At 51.0% G+C, this 14370-nt stretch overlaps 1 protein-coding gene across 1 annotated transcript in view; it reads right to left on the bottom strand.

The window, feature by feature from the left end:
• Positions 1 to 2182: 2182 nt before the first annotated feature.
• Positions 2183 to 14370, bottom strand: part of SAG (S-antigen visual arrestin) — a gene marked incomplete at its 5' end in the record, with an annotated part of 30967 nt that continues 18779 nt past the window's right edge. The window contains 6 exons of the mRNA XM_079710588.1: positions 2183 to 2381; positions 6777 to 6836; positions 8912 to 8935; positions 10059 to 10136; positions 11539 to 11676; positions 14238 to 14310. Coding sequence (XP_079566714.1) covers positions 2273 to 2381; positions 6777 to 6836; positions 8912 to 8935; positions 10059 to 10136; positions 11539 to 11676; positions 14238 to 14310 — 482 coding nt within the window. The 3' untranslated portion in view covers positions 2183 to 2272. The remainder of the gene's footprint in view (positions 2382 to 6776; positions 6837 to 8911; positions 8936 to 10058; positions 10137 to 11538; positions 11677 to 14237; positions 14311 to 14370) is intronic.

Consider the following 14370-nt stretch of genomic DNA (forward strand, 5'->3'; position numbering starts at 1 on the left):
TGCACACGGGACATCCTGCCTTCCGACGCCAGAGCAGACACAATGCCTCTACTGCGCAGGCCCAGCCAAGGCGAGGTTCCATATCCCGTTCGGGGCAGCGGCTGCTCACTTCCTGCTCACACCCGCATGCCCTTGTAGGGGCGGCCAGCTGCAGATCGTAAACTAGCCAGCAGGCGAAAGTCAGGCGTTTTGGTACCAGAATAACCTGGAGGGCCAGGGCTGTCCTGACCTCTGTTCTCCAGGGACTGGCCTTCCAGCTCTTCTCTCTGGCTCTCACACCCACACAAGGGTCCGACCTATTACTGCCCACCCTGACTTAGGATATCCTGGGGTCAAGCAATGCAGGAACCAAGTGGCTGATCCTCTCACCAGGCCCTGCCAGGCAGACTCCCAAGTCCCTGGCTTGCCCGGCATCTCGGGCAGGAGCCAACCACAGCCAACCTGTGGGCTTGTGGGGTAGGAGGGCAGTGGACGGGCTCAGATTCCCAGAGGAGCATGCCGCCCTCCCTGAGCATCCTGAGAGAGGGCTGTGGCTGGAATGGAAGCCTGCCGAGGGGGAAATCGTGTCTGACCCTGCAAACCCACAGCTCTCTGCCTGTATTTTTTTCTTAATTTTTTTTTGGCCGCATCACGCAGCATGCGGGATCTCAGTTCCCTGACCAGGGATCGAACCCGTGCCCCCTGCAGTGGAAGCGCAGAGTCTTAACCACCGGACAGCCAGGGAAGTCCCATGCCTGTATTGTTATTATTGGTATTCCTCCTCCAGAAATGAATCCTCATCCCTGTCAATATCAGAATGCCTCATATCCAACACTCGAGTTCAAACCTTGCTTTGTGTGTATGGGACCCTGTCCAAGGTTCCCAAGTGGAGCCTCCGGTCTAAATCCCAGTCCCCAGGACACAAACCAGCCTGGAATCCTGCTGAACAAACCCAGATGTGGGAGCCTTCATATGCATGGAACCCACACTGTGTCTGGCCCTCCGCCACTGCTCTGGGTCCTGGAGACCTGACCCCGAGTGTCCAGCCCACACATGCCCCCTCCCATTCACCCTCGTACCTCCTGTGAGCGGGTTAGACTGTGCAGAACTCTCCAACCGGCCTTCCTCCTATTCCCTTGAGACATAGACCAGAGCCTACACGTCCCCCAAGCCCCTCTGTGGCCACCAAGAGAGCCGTTCAGCCTCTCTGCCATCATAAGCAGGCCCCCAGGCCGGGGTACCACGGGCCAAGAAGGGGATTCTGTGAAGGACAGGGCCCTGGCGTCACCTCCGTTACGTCTCCTCCCTTCCTCCCAGACGTGAGCGTCCTTTCCCCCACCCCTTCTATGCCCAGGCTCAACGAAGACAGTCTAAACAAGAAGCCTGTCTGATTCACAGTGAACCCCCTCTTCTGGGACAGCCCATTCCCGGGGCTGGGCTCTGCCATCGTTGGTCCCAGGGCACTGATACCCTGACCGAAGCTGGGCCAGATTCTCCTGCCCAGAAACGGCACATGGGAACCAGAGGCTCGGAGACTAGGAGCATTTGGTTCTGAGCCACCACCAGGTGAATGGCCACCCCAGAGGGCAGGACCCTGAGCTCCTGGGCTGGGACACCGGGCTTTCTCTGATGTCCACCCAGCCCAGGTGTGGCAACTGGAGGTCCTTCCTTTAAGTCAGTTCTCTGAGCCACTCTGAGGTCCTTCCGATGCATTCCTTTTTTTCCCCTTTAAACCAGCCAACTCGCATTTCGTTCTTTGCATTCAGTGGAAACAACCAACAGACCAGAGCCCAAACAGGACTTGGACCCAGAAGTTAAATCAGAGATGAAGAGTGTTTTTACCCACATTTGTCCACCGCCCTGTTTCTCTTGGGAGGCTCTTTGGGTGCCCTGGAGCTAGGATTGGTCAGGTCATTAGACACACTGCTCCCCCCTCCAAGTTTCCAGGGAAACAGCTTACCCCAGGGGTCCTGGAGAAAGCCGGGACACACCAGGCCCCTTCTGGTGAGCGCATTGATTTCAGGACGGCTTCTCGCCTTGATGGGTCTCCTTTCTAGATGCTGCCCTCCCCCTGCCCAGACTCAGGGGCCCTCAAGGCTGCAGCTTGAGTGCTGTTGACGTCACTCAGCTTCCCCAACAAGTCAGCCTGACTCACAACCAGGACAGAAGAGACAAACTTTATTTCTGTGAAGAAGACCCGCACTTTGGTATTTAGCATAACTAAAGGGCTAACTGTGGGGCGCTGCTACCATACTGCTAACGACCCCATTTCCCCCATCCTGAGCCGGCCTCTTCACTCATCCACGGCCGCCTCCTGGTCTGTCTTCTCTTCCTTAATTTCTCTTCCATCTTTCAGATTTTGACGAGCAAACTCCTCAAAAACAAGATTTTCATCCTGAAAACTAAAATAAAACAAAGAACACTTTGATCATGGCATGTTCTTCGAAGCTTTCAATGAGATCTTGAAGAAAACAAGATCCTTGATCTCCCTTCTGCAACACAGGAACTGATCAAGATTTTCCTACGTGATGGAACATGGGACAATGCCATTCTCCTCATAGTTTTTCAAGTAAAATCTCTTTAACAAACAAAAATCAGAGAAAGGGAAGGAACCCACAGAGTAGACATATATGCCCGGAATAACTGTGTGTGTGTATGTGAATGTGTGCGCGTGTATGCGTATGTGTGCACGTGTATGCGTGTGTGTGCGCGTGTATGCGTATGTGTGCGCGTGTGTATGCGTGTATGCATGTCCTGGTACTAGGGAGCAAAAGGAAAGCCAGGCCCTGCGCCGGTATCGAGAGCACGGGGCGTATATGGAAAGACCCAAAAAGGGGTTTGCGCTTGTCTTGTGCAGATCTCAGCCTATCAATAACCACTGTTGTGGTTGGACTGGCCCTTGTGGTTCCTGTTACGACTGCAAGAGGCCCTTCAGCAATAACCATCTGGAAACTTTTAGAAAATAAAGGTTTATTACTTACAGGACCTGAAAATTTCACAGCATATACCTGGGGTCACACAGCGAGGTTGTGGGTAGGGAGGGAGGGCACACCGCACAGGCCTGGGGTTCTGCCTTTATTGGGGTTGGAGGTGGGGGCCTAGGGTTTCGAGGGCTCACTCTTTATTGGTGAATTTAAAACAGAAGAGCGGGAATTTAAAGTGCAGAAAGACAAAAAACAAGTGGCTCAAATGATCTGCTATTGAAATCAACCAAACTCTCTAAAACAAAGGAGAGGGAGAGCCGGCCTGGCTCTGATCGAGTCCAGTGGCTGGCAATGTGTTTATTCGAAATAGCCATTGCTGAAGTGGATGCCTCTTTGAAGCGGATGCCTCGGCAATCAAAGCTTAAGTCAGGCACTTGCATTACAAAAAAAGAAAAAACAGAAACAACTGTGAGGGGTCACATTAGGGCTGTGGAGAAGGAGGTCACAGAACGGGATAACGCCAAGCAGTGCTCACCTTTTCTTGGTCTTATCTGTGAGCATGGAAGAAAGGAGAGAGAGATCTATTAGCATAAATCCTGTCTACTGGAAATTTTCTTCCTTTGTTAGGTCACTTCATAGGTGGAGGAATAAAAGGCCTAGATATACGCATTTCATGAGAATGGCGTGTAATTCCTGCTTCTTTGCCATTTCCCCACTCGGAGGGCCTTTCTCCCCGCATTTTTAACCATTGCTTCCTCTAAAAGTTGCCACCACAACCTTCACCTCCCCAGACGGAATCAGCCACAATCTCGCCTCTAGGACCCTTTCCCTGATTAGCCTCAGCCCCTCTGATGTTGTGCTTCTCCTTTCTAAGCCTTTCTCCCTATGTGCCCTTTGGACCCTGTCCAGATCAGAGTGCCCAGGAGCTGTTACGACCCACACTCCGGGCCCTGACTTCCACGGTCCGGCTCTCTAGGGGTGAGTCCTGGGACTTGACACTGAACCAGTACTCCAGTGGCTGGGGGGAGGGGGTGACTAAAGCTTGAGAACCACTCCCTGGCCCCTCAGGGAGTTTGATTTCTCTCTTAACACATTGATCTTGGGGTGGAGGGCGGGTGCGGGGAGTGGGTTAGATTTTCACATATATTTTGCAGACCCAGGGTTATTGCTAATTCTTTGTGAGGTTTTCTGCTTTTTGTTTTTGGTTTTTTTAATTACTTTTTCTTATTTATTTATTTGGCAGCGTTGGGCCTTTGTTGCTACACACGGGCTTTCTCTAGTTGCGGCGAGCAGGGGCTACTCTTCGTCGTGGGGCGCGGGCTTCTCACTGCAGTGGCTTCTCTTGTTGCGGAGCACGGGCTCTAGAGCACAGGCTCAGTAGTTGTGGCGCATGGACTTAGCTGCTCCGCGGCATGTGGGATCTTCCCGGACCAGGGATCAAACACGTGTCCCCTGCACTGGCAGGCGGATTCCTAACCACTGCGCCACCAGGGAAGCCCCTTGTTTTTGTTTTTATTTTAGCTTTCTGCTGCCCACCTAGTAAAGTCCTAGTGTAATCGCCTCACCACCCACCATGGTGAGCCAGGAAGAGCTAAGTGAGGCTACACAGCTCCAGAGGGTTTGGGGGAGCTTGTGGCAGGGCTGAGCCACTGCCCTTATCTCTTGTGCCTGTCTGGAAGGCAGTACCAGGAGGGAAGTGTCTGTGTGGGCTGCTAACCACAGGGGACCTACAGAGAGGCTGACTCATCAAAAAACCCCTGGGCAAGAACCATACTGGACCCCCTCCACCGTTGTATGTAATAAGTTCTGGTAGCATTTCTCCAGAACTTATTACATACAAATTACTTGGCCCCTGGCCCTGGCAGGGCTTCTTAACTCCAACTTATGCTTTCTCTGCTTAGCATCTACCCGTCTCAACTCAGGGCACCGGGGACCATCTTACCAGGCAGGTAAGATGTGAGCATGCATCTGTGAATGAAACTTGGGACTCATAAACCTCTGGAAATCAAAATTTCGAGGCCATGGGGTGATTTGTCCTTTCTCCCCAAAATCTCACAGTATAAAAGATCATTGGGGGCTTCCCTGGTGGCACAGTGGTTGAGAGTCCGCCTGCCGATGCAGGGGACACGGGTTCGTGCCCCGGTCCGGGAAGATCCCACATGCCGCGGAGCGGCTGGGCCCGTGAGCCATGGCTGCTGAGCCTGCGCGTCCGGAGCCTGTGCGCCGCAACGGGAGAGGCCACAACAGTGAGAGGCCCGCGTACTGCAAAAAAAAAAAAAAAAAAGATCATTGGTTTAGCCTTGATGTTATGATATGTTCAGTGTGAGGGCCATAATGACTGGAACATGAAAATGTCATACCCAGAAAAGGAATAACTCCAATTCCCCCAAGTGAAGTCATAAAGTCTGTTCACGGGGCCAGAAAATGATCTGACACAAACTATGACATCTCCTCCGGTCATAGTTTTAAAATAGCCTTTTAGAATGTCCTTGAAAGGGACCAGAATGTGTCTCAATCTCACAAAGTTAAAAATAGTATTTTAATGATACAAGCATAAATGAATTAAAAAAATATGGTTAGACTGTATTTTTCCCCCAAGGGAAGTTTTTGGCAAACTTCCAAAAGTTTTGAGTATTTGAATCTAAAATATTTGGAAGAGATACTTTGAGACAAAATAGTTTTGAGACAAAGCCAAAATGAATATGGGGCTCATTCTAATGTTTAAATGCCATTTCATTATCAACGTAGAAAAGCTCTTTATAAAATATAAGAAAAAAAACCCTGCTTGTTTACACCACTTTTACTTAAAATGTTCTTAATTACTATAACTCGGGACGGTTCTCATCCATACAGGTCCATTTTTTTTTCCTGCCAACTAAGCCACCTTAACACACAGCGAAGAATTTTTCCTCAGAATTTCTGAGATTGCACCTACATTATTTTTGCCGCTTCATTTAGCCCTTTTAAAAGAGCTGTATTAAGATCTAATTCATATATCATACAATTTACCTTTTTACATGTACAGGCCCATGGGTTTTAGTTTGCTCACAGAGCTGTACAACCATTACTTAATTTACTTTTAACATCCATACAAGAGCCAACGGATTTACAATTCAAAGGAGCCAAGGTATTAGGAACCCAGCCTGACCCTCTTTTCTAGTATTTTCTGTATTCTCATCATAACTGCCATTGTCAGAAATACTCATCATCTTCTGAATTCCTATTAATGCTTCCAAATGAAATGCAAAAGCCTCAGGCTGTCAAATTTACTTTTCACTTAAATTTTCTTTAAATCTAAATCCAGGTCTGGGGACTTCCCTGGGGGTCCAGCGGTTAAGACTCCGCGCTCTCAAAGCAGGTGGCCCGGGTTCGATCACCTGGTCAGGGAACCAGATCCCGCATGCACGCCGCAACTAAAAGATCCCACACACCGCAGCGAAGAGCAGGCGCAGCCAAATAAATAAATAAATAAATAATTTTTTTTAAAAAAAGAGAGAGTAGATCCTAAGACTTCTCATCACAAGGACAAAAACACTAAAAAAAAAAAAAAAAAAAAAAATGAATCCATGTCTGTTCACAGCAAAGCTTCTGCTTTTAAATCATTCCTGATAAAACCAAACGAGACGGCCCGCATCCAAGCAGGGATGCTATGTCCTCCACACGCTCACCGGAAGTGGACAAGCCACCTGGCCCATGACCTAGTAGCCGGGCACTCATTTCTGGGAGGGGGGGCCCAGGCACTTGAAGGTGGCCTGGAACCTCGGCCACCTGGCCCTGCCTGTGCTCAGAGATGCGGTCAAAGAAGACTAGCAGTGAGTACGTAATAAATCTGTGAGTGGTAAAGGACTAGAGGAAGGCAAGATAACGCGAGACTGACCTGGGTCTTCAGGCTGGGGGTGCATGAGGCGGAACGGCACGTCAGCGGTCACTTCACTAGAAAAAAAAAAAGGATGAAGAGCGGTGAGAACACGCACACAATTGTAAATGCACAGCCAAGAGCTGGGAGCTGGGGTCGCAGAGCTTCGTGAAAGATCCCCAGGGCCCAGCTGAAAGAGGACTCACTGAGAGTCAAAACAAAACAAACCAGAAATCAGGAAGTGGTCAAGAAGGAATTTTAAATGTATTCCCTGGAATGTGGTCTAGAAACTCCACTTGTGAGAGGCTGAGGCAGCTAGGATTTTTAGGTCCCCCTTCCTCCTGGTTATTGGTTTCAGGGACATGATATTATGGGTAGAGAAGAGGTGAAATCCTGGAGAATAAGGATAGTTTTGAAAAATATCCTTTGCAAAAATGTAACCACCTTTTACGTGTTAAATCTGTGTAAGGCCACACACAGTCCCTTTGCAGAGAGCAGAACAGGGATGAGCAGGGTCTACCCAACTCCAGAGGCTAAAGGGCTTCGAGGCGACTTGGAATTTATATTAAAAAAGGAAGGCAACAGGGTTTCCCTGGTGGCGCAGTGGTTAAGAATCCGCCTGCCAATGTAGGGGACACGGGTTCGAGCCCTGGTCTGGGAAGAACCCACATGCCACAGAGCAACTAAGCCTGTGCGCCACAACTACTGAGCCCGCGTGCTACAACTACTGAAGCCCACGTGCCTCGAGCCTGTGCTCTGCAACAAGAGAAGCCACCGCAATGAGAAGCCCGCGCACAGCAACAAAGACCCAATGCAGCCAAAAATAAATTAATAAATAAATTAATTAATTAATTAATTAATTTTAAAAAAAGGAAGGCAAGGAGTCAGGAAGGCGTGGAAGGGAAATGTAGGCACAGGAAGAATGGAAAGGGGTGTGGGAATCAAGGGTTACTCCTTGTTTCACCCAGGACCCATCACCTCCCACCCTGGGGTTACTGCTTCGGTCAAAGCACTTCTGCTGCTAAGGCGCTGCTGGCAGACCCGAATGTGGCCGGGGTCTAGGAGAGAAGGCACAGCCTGGGCTCCATGTGAGGGGAGGTGATAAGAGTCGGTGAAGGAATGTGTAAGGTCAGTGCTTGCCTCTGACTTGTCTTACCTGCTGCCTCTTTGTGCGTGATTTAAATGGCTGCTGTCACTAATCACAATCGCCCACAGGTGGAAACAACCCAAATGTCCACCAACCAAAATGTGGTCCATCCATACCATGGAGTATTTCTCGGCCATAAGGAGGAATGAAGTGCTGACACATGCTACAACATGGACCTTGCAGACATGATGTCAAGGGAAAAGGCCAGCCACAAAAGGACAACTATTGCCTGATTCCATTCATACAGCATGTCCAGATTAGGCAAATCTACGGAGCTAGAAAGCAGATTCGTGGTTGCCAGGGATGAGGGAGAGGCGGCATAACAGGTAAGGGGTTTCCTTTTTTTTTTTTTTTTTTTATTTTTTTTTTGTGGTACGCAGGCCTCTCACTGTTGTGGCCTCTCCCGTTGCGGAGCACAGGCTCCGGACGCGCAGGCCCAGTGGCCATGGCTCACGGGCCCAGCCGCTACGCGGCATGTGGGATCTTCCCGGACCAGGGCACGAACCCGTGTCCCCTGCATCGGCAGGCGGACTCTCAACCACTGCGCCACCAGGGAAGCCCAGGGGTTTCCTTTTGGGCTGGGAAAGGTGCACAGGAGCTAGAGAGTGCTGACGGCGGCACAACGCTGTGCATGCCCCTGACGCCACTGAACCGTACACTTTTAAAAGGGTAAAATGGTAACCTTCACGTTATGTATATTTTACCCCTCCCCCCCCCACACACACACGGGCAGCTGCCAGCAGTGTGCCAGTGTTCTGAGTGTGTGTGTATGTGTGTGTCCTGACCCAGGTGCAGGCCCAGCTACAGTCTCAGGGGAACATCCCCAACCCCACACCTATCAGCCAAGGTCTGCAGGGTGTTAGGGGCATCATCTCCGAAGACCTCTGAGCATGACAGCTGGGAAACCAGACTTCACTGTCACTGTTTTGAAGCCCCGGTTTGTCCCCTTTGATATCTTGGAATCAAGCAGAGAATCAAGCAGAGAAGGAAGATGAAGGGGTTTACCTGGAGGTGAGCTCTCCCAGGAGGCTAGGAAACACAAAGCAAACAGGGCTGTGGTCACTCTCCACAGTGGTAACACAACCTTACTTGCCGTTATTCAGAGGCTGGACACGTCCCCGCCATGTTCCTCTTCGCACCCCTAATAGCCAACTCAGCTATTCCTCTCTACTTGTGATTTCATCTCTTTCTCAAGTGGGTTAGTTAAAAAGAGGAATGACGTAGGCTCAAGCCCTAATGTCCAAGAATAAACCTCGGTCCAGAATTTCTCTCTGGGCCACAAAGGTCACTGTGAACTACCTGCCGATCACTTACCTTGACTGCTACACTGGACCCTGTTTTAGATCCTCTCAGAGAAGATGAAAGAAAACACTATACACTTTGAAAAACACAGCTACACACACTGTGTTAACGAAATTTGCAGAATCAACCCATGTTCTACTTTGTTGCCCCAACCAAAATTTGGGGAACTCTTCACCTACTGAGCCCTAGGGAATATACACGTGGATTTGCTTTGATGGCTGAACTACCGAAGGTTGATCGAGGTAAAAGGCCAGAGCCGCTGGCAATGGAATTTGAAAGGGAAAATGAGAAGTCGAGTTTTTCCCTTCTGATAAGATTTTTAAATGGAAAGAAATTGATTTCAAAAAAGATGGGAAACCATTTCCTCAGAACTCTGAGACAGTTGTGCTCTTGTATGAAAAGAAGACTCCCCAGTCCTGTGATTGCTCACTGGGGAGGAAAGGCAGGCCCTTCCCGTCATGGATGGATGCCTCCTGAGAGGCAGGTGGACCAGGATGCACTGCGAGTTCATTTCACAGCCGCCAGTCTTTTCCAAAGTGCAATCAGATGCTCAACTGATTCTCCTGTTTTATATCAGCTTCCACACGTGAGCACAGGCACACCCATTTTTGCCAAGTGGTACCAACAGTGCACGTGTTTCATAGTCTGCTTTTCTACCTTTTCCCCCGTAATGTTATATCAGGTAGAATTGTGAAACTAGACAAATAGAGTCTCTCTAAAACTCTGCTATGTAATCGATAGAATTTGTGGACTCTTCTTGCTTTCTGTCTCCCAGTCACTCAGGAATGAAACCATTCAGACTACTGATGGCCAAGATAGAGCAGGCAGAGTGCTGGAGCTGGACACTCACCCTGACACCGTGAGCTTCACCTTGATCTGGTAAGACACCAGGATCCCCAGGACGGTCTTGTCTATGCCCTCCTTTATGCTGCTCAAACAGAAAAGAAAAACAGAAGAATGCAGGGAAGGGAGAAGCGGGAAGCAAAAACCGGATGAATCAACCCCACCTCTCCCCACTGCGTCATCCAGGCTCTGCTGTGTCCTCACTGTCTGGGGGCGCTGGAAGGCAGCCCTGACGCTGGGTGAAAGCGGGGCTCGGGATTCCGGGTGGGCTTTGCTCTGCCATTAACTGAACCGGTGACCTTGGCTCAAGTTCTCATTCTGGTGGAGCCTCAATTTCCTTATCTGTGAAATGAGTATAAATTCACCTTCCTCACAAAAGCATGGAGAGACTGGCATGTTTATAAAATACTCCGTGAACCACAAAAGATCTTTACAAACGCAGTGGGCCGCTGTGGATGTCGTGATTCCTTTGCCCTCGAGTCCGCGGATCTAGGGCATCAATCTCCCTGCTCGGCTCTCTCCCAGAGCATCACAGATGTGCTTTAGAATCTAACACACCAACTGGCAAATCATCCTCAGAAAATCCTTTGACTCCCAAGATCCTGCTTTCTGCCCAATGTTCGCTGACCCCGCTGTTCCTCTCGGAGCTACGGGGTCAGGGAGGGCAAACGCGACAGCTCTTCCCGATGGCATCACCTGGAGCTGATCGCTGGGGCCTTGGAACACACAGGGGTGGAGGGGGAGATGGCAGCGAAGGGCCCGAGCCTGGGTGGCAGCTCCTACGCCAAACCCTCAGGGCTCACCAGCAGACACGCCGCTGGGAATGGAAGCCCCGGAGGATGGTGAGGAATGACAGGGCTATTTGACGTAGAAGCTTCGTTCTAGTTTTTACTGGATCTGCTGGCTCAGTTCGGCCATGGTTCTCTGAGCGGGGTCAGCATATCAGTGCTTATTTTCATTTAAATTGAACTGACTTCTGTAGCCCTCAGGACCTCCTATTCTTTACCTTTCCTGATGGAAATGCATAAACGACACTTCCACCATTCGTGGAGCCAGCTGGGGCACTCAGTTCATATGCTCAGGGCTCTACACTAGCTAATGATATTTTTGAAGGTAACAGCTGACATTTCTGGAGCACTTACTGTGTGCTAGGCACCACATTTTACACGGACTGTCTCACATAACCCTCAAAACCTCTCTCTGAGGAGCTGTCGCTCCCACACTTTACAGACGGGAAAACTGAGGTTCTCAAGACAGCTCCAGTTATCTGCCCAGGGTGGCCCAGAGAGCAAGCAGGGGAGTTGGGGCTCAGCACAAGGCCCAGAGCTGTAGCCACTGTGTCACACCAGGGGTGGGAGTGGGGTCCCTGCTTGGGGCCCCAAGCACGTGCTTTGCCACCAGGCTGCGTGTGCAAGCCGTGAGCCCAGGGCTGGGACGAGGAGGGGATGTAGACCAGCGCCACCGCAGCACTGAGTCTCGGGGCTCACATGGTGCTAGAGGCAAGGTTCGTGTCCTCGTGCTTGATTTTCCCGTCCAGGGCGATGCCCCTTCTCTCGCGGTTGTTCGCCAGCAAGGGCACCAGGGTCAGCGTTGTGGTCAAGGTGCTGTTTGGTGGCACTTTTTCCCTGCAGGAAGAAACACAGCAGATTTAGCCGACTGCTCTTACAGCCTTGAAGCCACCATCGCCCCCATGAGACCCTGTGTGCCATCAAGCATTTTCTAGAACCCACGTTCCTTGTGACTCATGGGAAAGATAGTCCAGGTGCCTGTGCCTTTGCCTTGTGAGAAGAACAGCATTACTGACGTCTCCAAACAGGCTGGCAGCAACATTAGAACGTTTCTCAAGCCCCTCAGCCTGTTCTGATTGCTGAATTTCTAGAATGTCTTGTGGGGTGAAGTGAGACTGGCCCAAGAGTCAGGGACCACACCCAGTCTCATCCTGAGACTTCGTGAACCACACAGTGGGCTGCAGGGCCAACCGGCCAGTGCCAGCAACAAGCCCAGACTGGGAGTCATCACTATTGGGAGGATTCAGCGTGTGCCCAGGGAGGAGGGGCGCGAGAAGGGCCGGGTCCTCCACTGTGAGCTGTTCAGACCGGGCGGCTCTGTGGGCCAGGGTGCAGCTGGGGGCAGAGTGGCACGGTCCCCCCAGGCCGGGCAGCATCCCGGCTCACCGAACAGCATCTGAGGCTGGAGAGTTGGCTCTGCCACTCACCCACGTGCTGACCCCTGCCTGGCCTGTGTCAACAGCCCCCATGCAGCCGCCTGCCCTCTCTGACCCCAGAGCCCAGGCAAGCCGTGTCCGTGCTCCTGGCACACCCTCTGTCCTTGTGCCCAGCCAGGAGAAGGCAGGGCCCTGAAAACACTGTCCAGGAGCCAGCCTCGGGCCCTTTCCCCAGCCTGCTCTGTAACAGACGGGGAGTCCCACTGCCACCCTCGGAATGGGTCCCCTCCTCCATCTCCCTGGGGAGTTGAAGGCGGCTGTGTCTTCTCTGGCCTCCAAGTGCACACAGGAGGCTCCTGGGCATGCCCTTTACAGAACGCTGCTTGAGCCCAAGGTGGCCCACATCCCTGCATCTGGGGCCTGGTAGAACTTCTCTTAATGAGCTTAGTTTGGGCAGCAGAGTGACAGAAGCAGAAACTACACTGGAAAGGTAGTTGTAGTAGGAAGGGGCCCCCGGGATGGGGCTTGGACGATGGCCTTTCCTGCAGCAGCCCTTGCCGAAGGCCTATGCCAAGGCCTGGGGCCAAAGTCCCGCCCAGCCACTTCCCAGCGCCTTCGGGATTGGGATTGGATGGTGGGCGGCAGCTTGGGTGTCAGGTCTGACCTGGTTCCCAGGAGGACTGCCCACCAGGGCCCCAGAAGCCCCACTTTCAATCTCCCTTCCTCCCACCCTTTTGAGTGTATCGGAGGATGGTTCCCAGTTTTCTGGGAGTCCTTGATGCAAAATGTATCCAAGAGCCGTAAAGAGGACCAGGTAATGGGGTATATTAGGGGAAAACTCAGCTGGGGACCAGTTTCTCCTATCATTGCTGGGCACGTGCCAAAAGGTGAGCCAGGAAGACGCCCAGGACACACGGATGTTCAAGGACACAGCCTAAAAGGTAGAGCAGACCCCAGGCCTGGCCCCAAGGAGACAGTCAGTGAGTTATGGTTCTTTCCTTCCTCTCTCCTCTCTAGACCTATAAGTAAACTTAGGTCAGGATCTGCTTTAAGTAACAGTTTATCCTGAAGTCGCCTTTTAAATATCATGCAATGTTATCTTGCTGAATCAGCTGTCTTTCCTCACCCCCCCTCCCCGAACCCCCCTTCCCCTAACCGTGATAATATTTTTTGCATACAACAATGCTTAGAAAAAACACCTTCCCAAGCAATCCTCTCTGGGGGAAGGCATAACCCCCAGAAGCCTGTGTCCCTCATGAGCCTGACTGCCTAGCACAAAGCAAAACTGGTTAGGTCTCTCGCTCCACCATGAAGAAGCCATCACAGGATTCCCATTTGTTTTTAATATCTTTTTTTTTAATTTATTTGGCCGCGCTGGGACTTAGTTGCGGCACGCAGGATCTTTAGTTCCAGCATGTGAACTATTAGTTGCAGCATGTGGGATCTAGTTCCCTGACCAGGGATCAAACCCAGGCCCCCTGCACTGGGAACACGGAGTCTTAGCCACTGGACCACCTGGGAAATCCTCCCATTTGTTTTTTATTCTAATGAAGGGAGAAAAGTCACTAACAACAAGTGGCTGAGAACTGACATATCATCCTAATCCAGTTGTCACTGGTATCAGATTTTCAAGTTATGGAGAAGATCAAAAGATAGGGAACCCTTGACTGGGCTGACAGGTCATTTGATTTTCTGCTCTGGGGGCAGAAACAGTATCAAATTCCTACCCACTTATTCAAGGATCAATAGAAAGTTCTAGACATTCCCACTGTGACATTTCAGCCTTTATTTCTCTCCTCTCCATCATTCCTTAGCTTGACCCAGCTCTCAGAATTCTTGTTAGTGAGCACAGGATCAAGATGCTAACTTTCTTTGCAGTCCTTGAAGTGACAACAGGGGAAGGAAGTGGAGGGCTGGGGAGCTAGCTGACCGTTCTACTTCCTTCTTCAGCAATGACCAAAATGGGAACTTGACAAAGAAGCTGGAGCCGCCCAGGAAATAGAAACCCAACCCACTACTCACTGTGTTTCCTCCATGGCCACCGGCTTGGTGTAATAATCACTCGAGTAGAGAACCACGTTGGCCACTTGTTCCACTGCAAAGGGGGGACAGGGTAGGGTGACTCGGTGCGGAGTCCTGCGTGATGCCTTCCAGG

The sequence above is a fragment of the Hyperoodon ampullatus genome (genome assembly GCF_949752795.1).
Source record: "Hyperoodon ampullatus genome assembly, chromosome: 8".
In the NCBI taxonomy this organism is placed as follows: Eukaryota; Metazoa; Chordata; class Mammalia; order Artiodactyla; family Ziphiidae; genus Hyperoodon; species Hyperoodon ampullatus.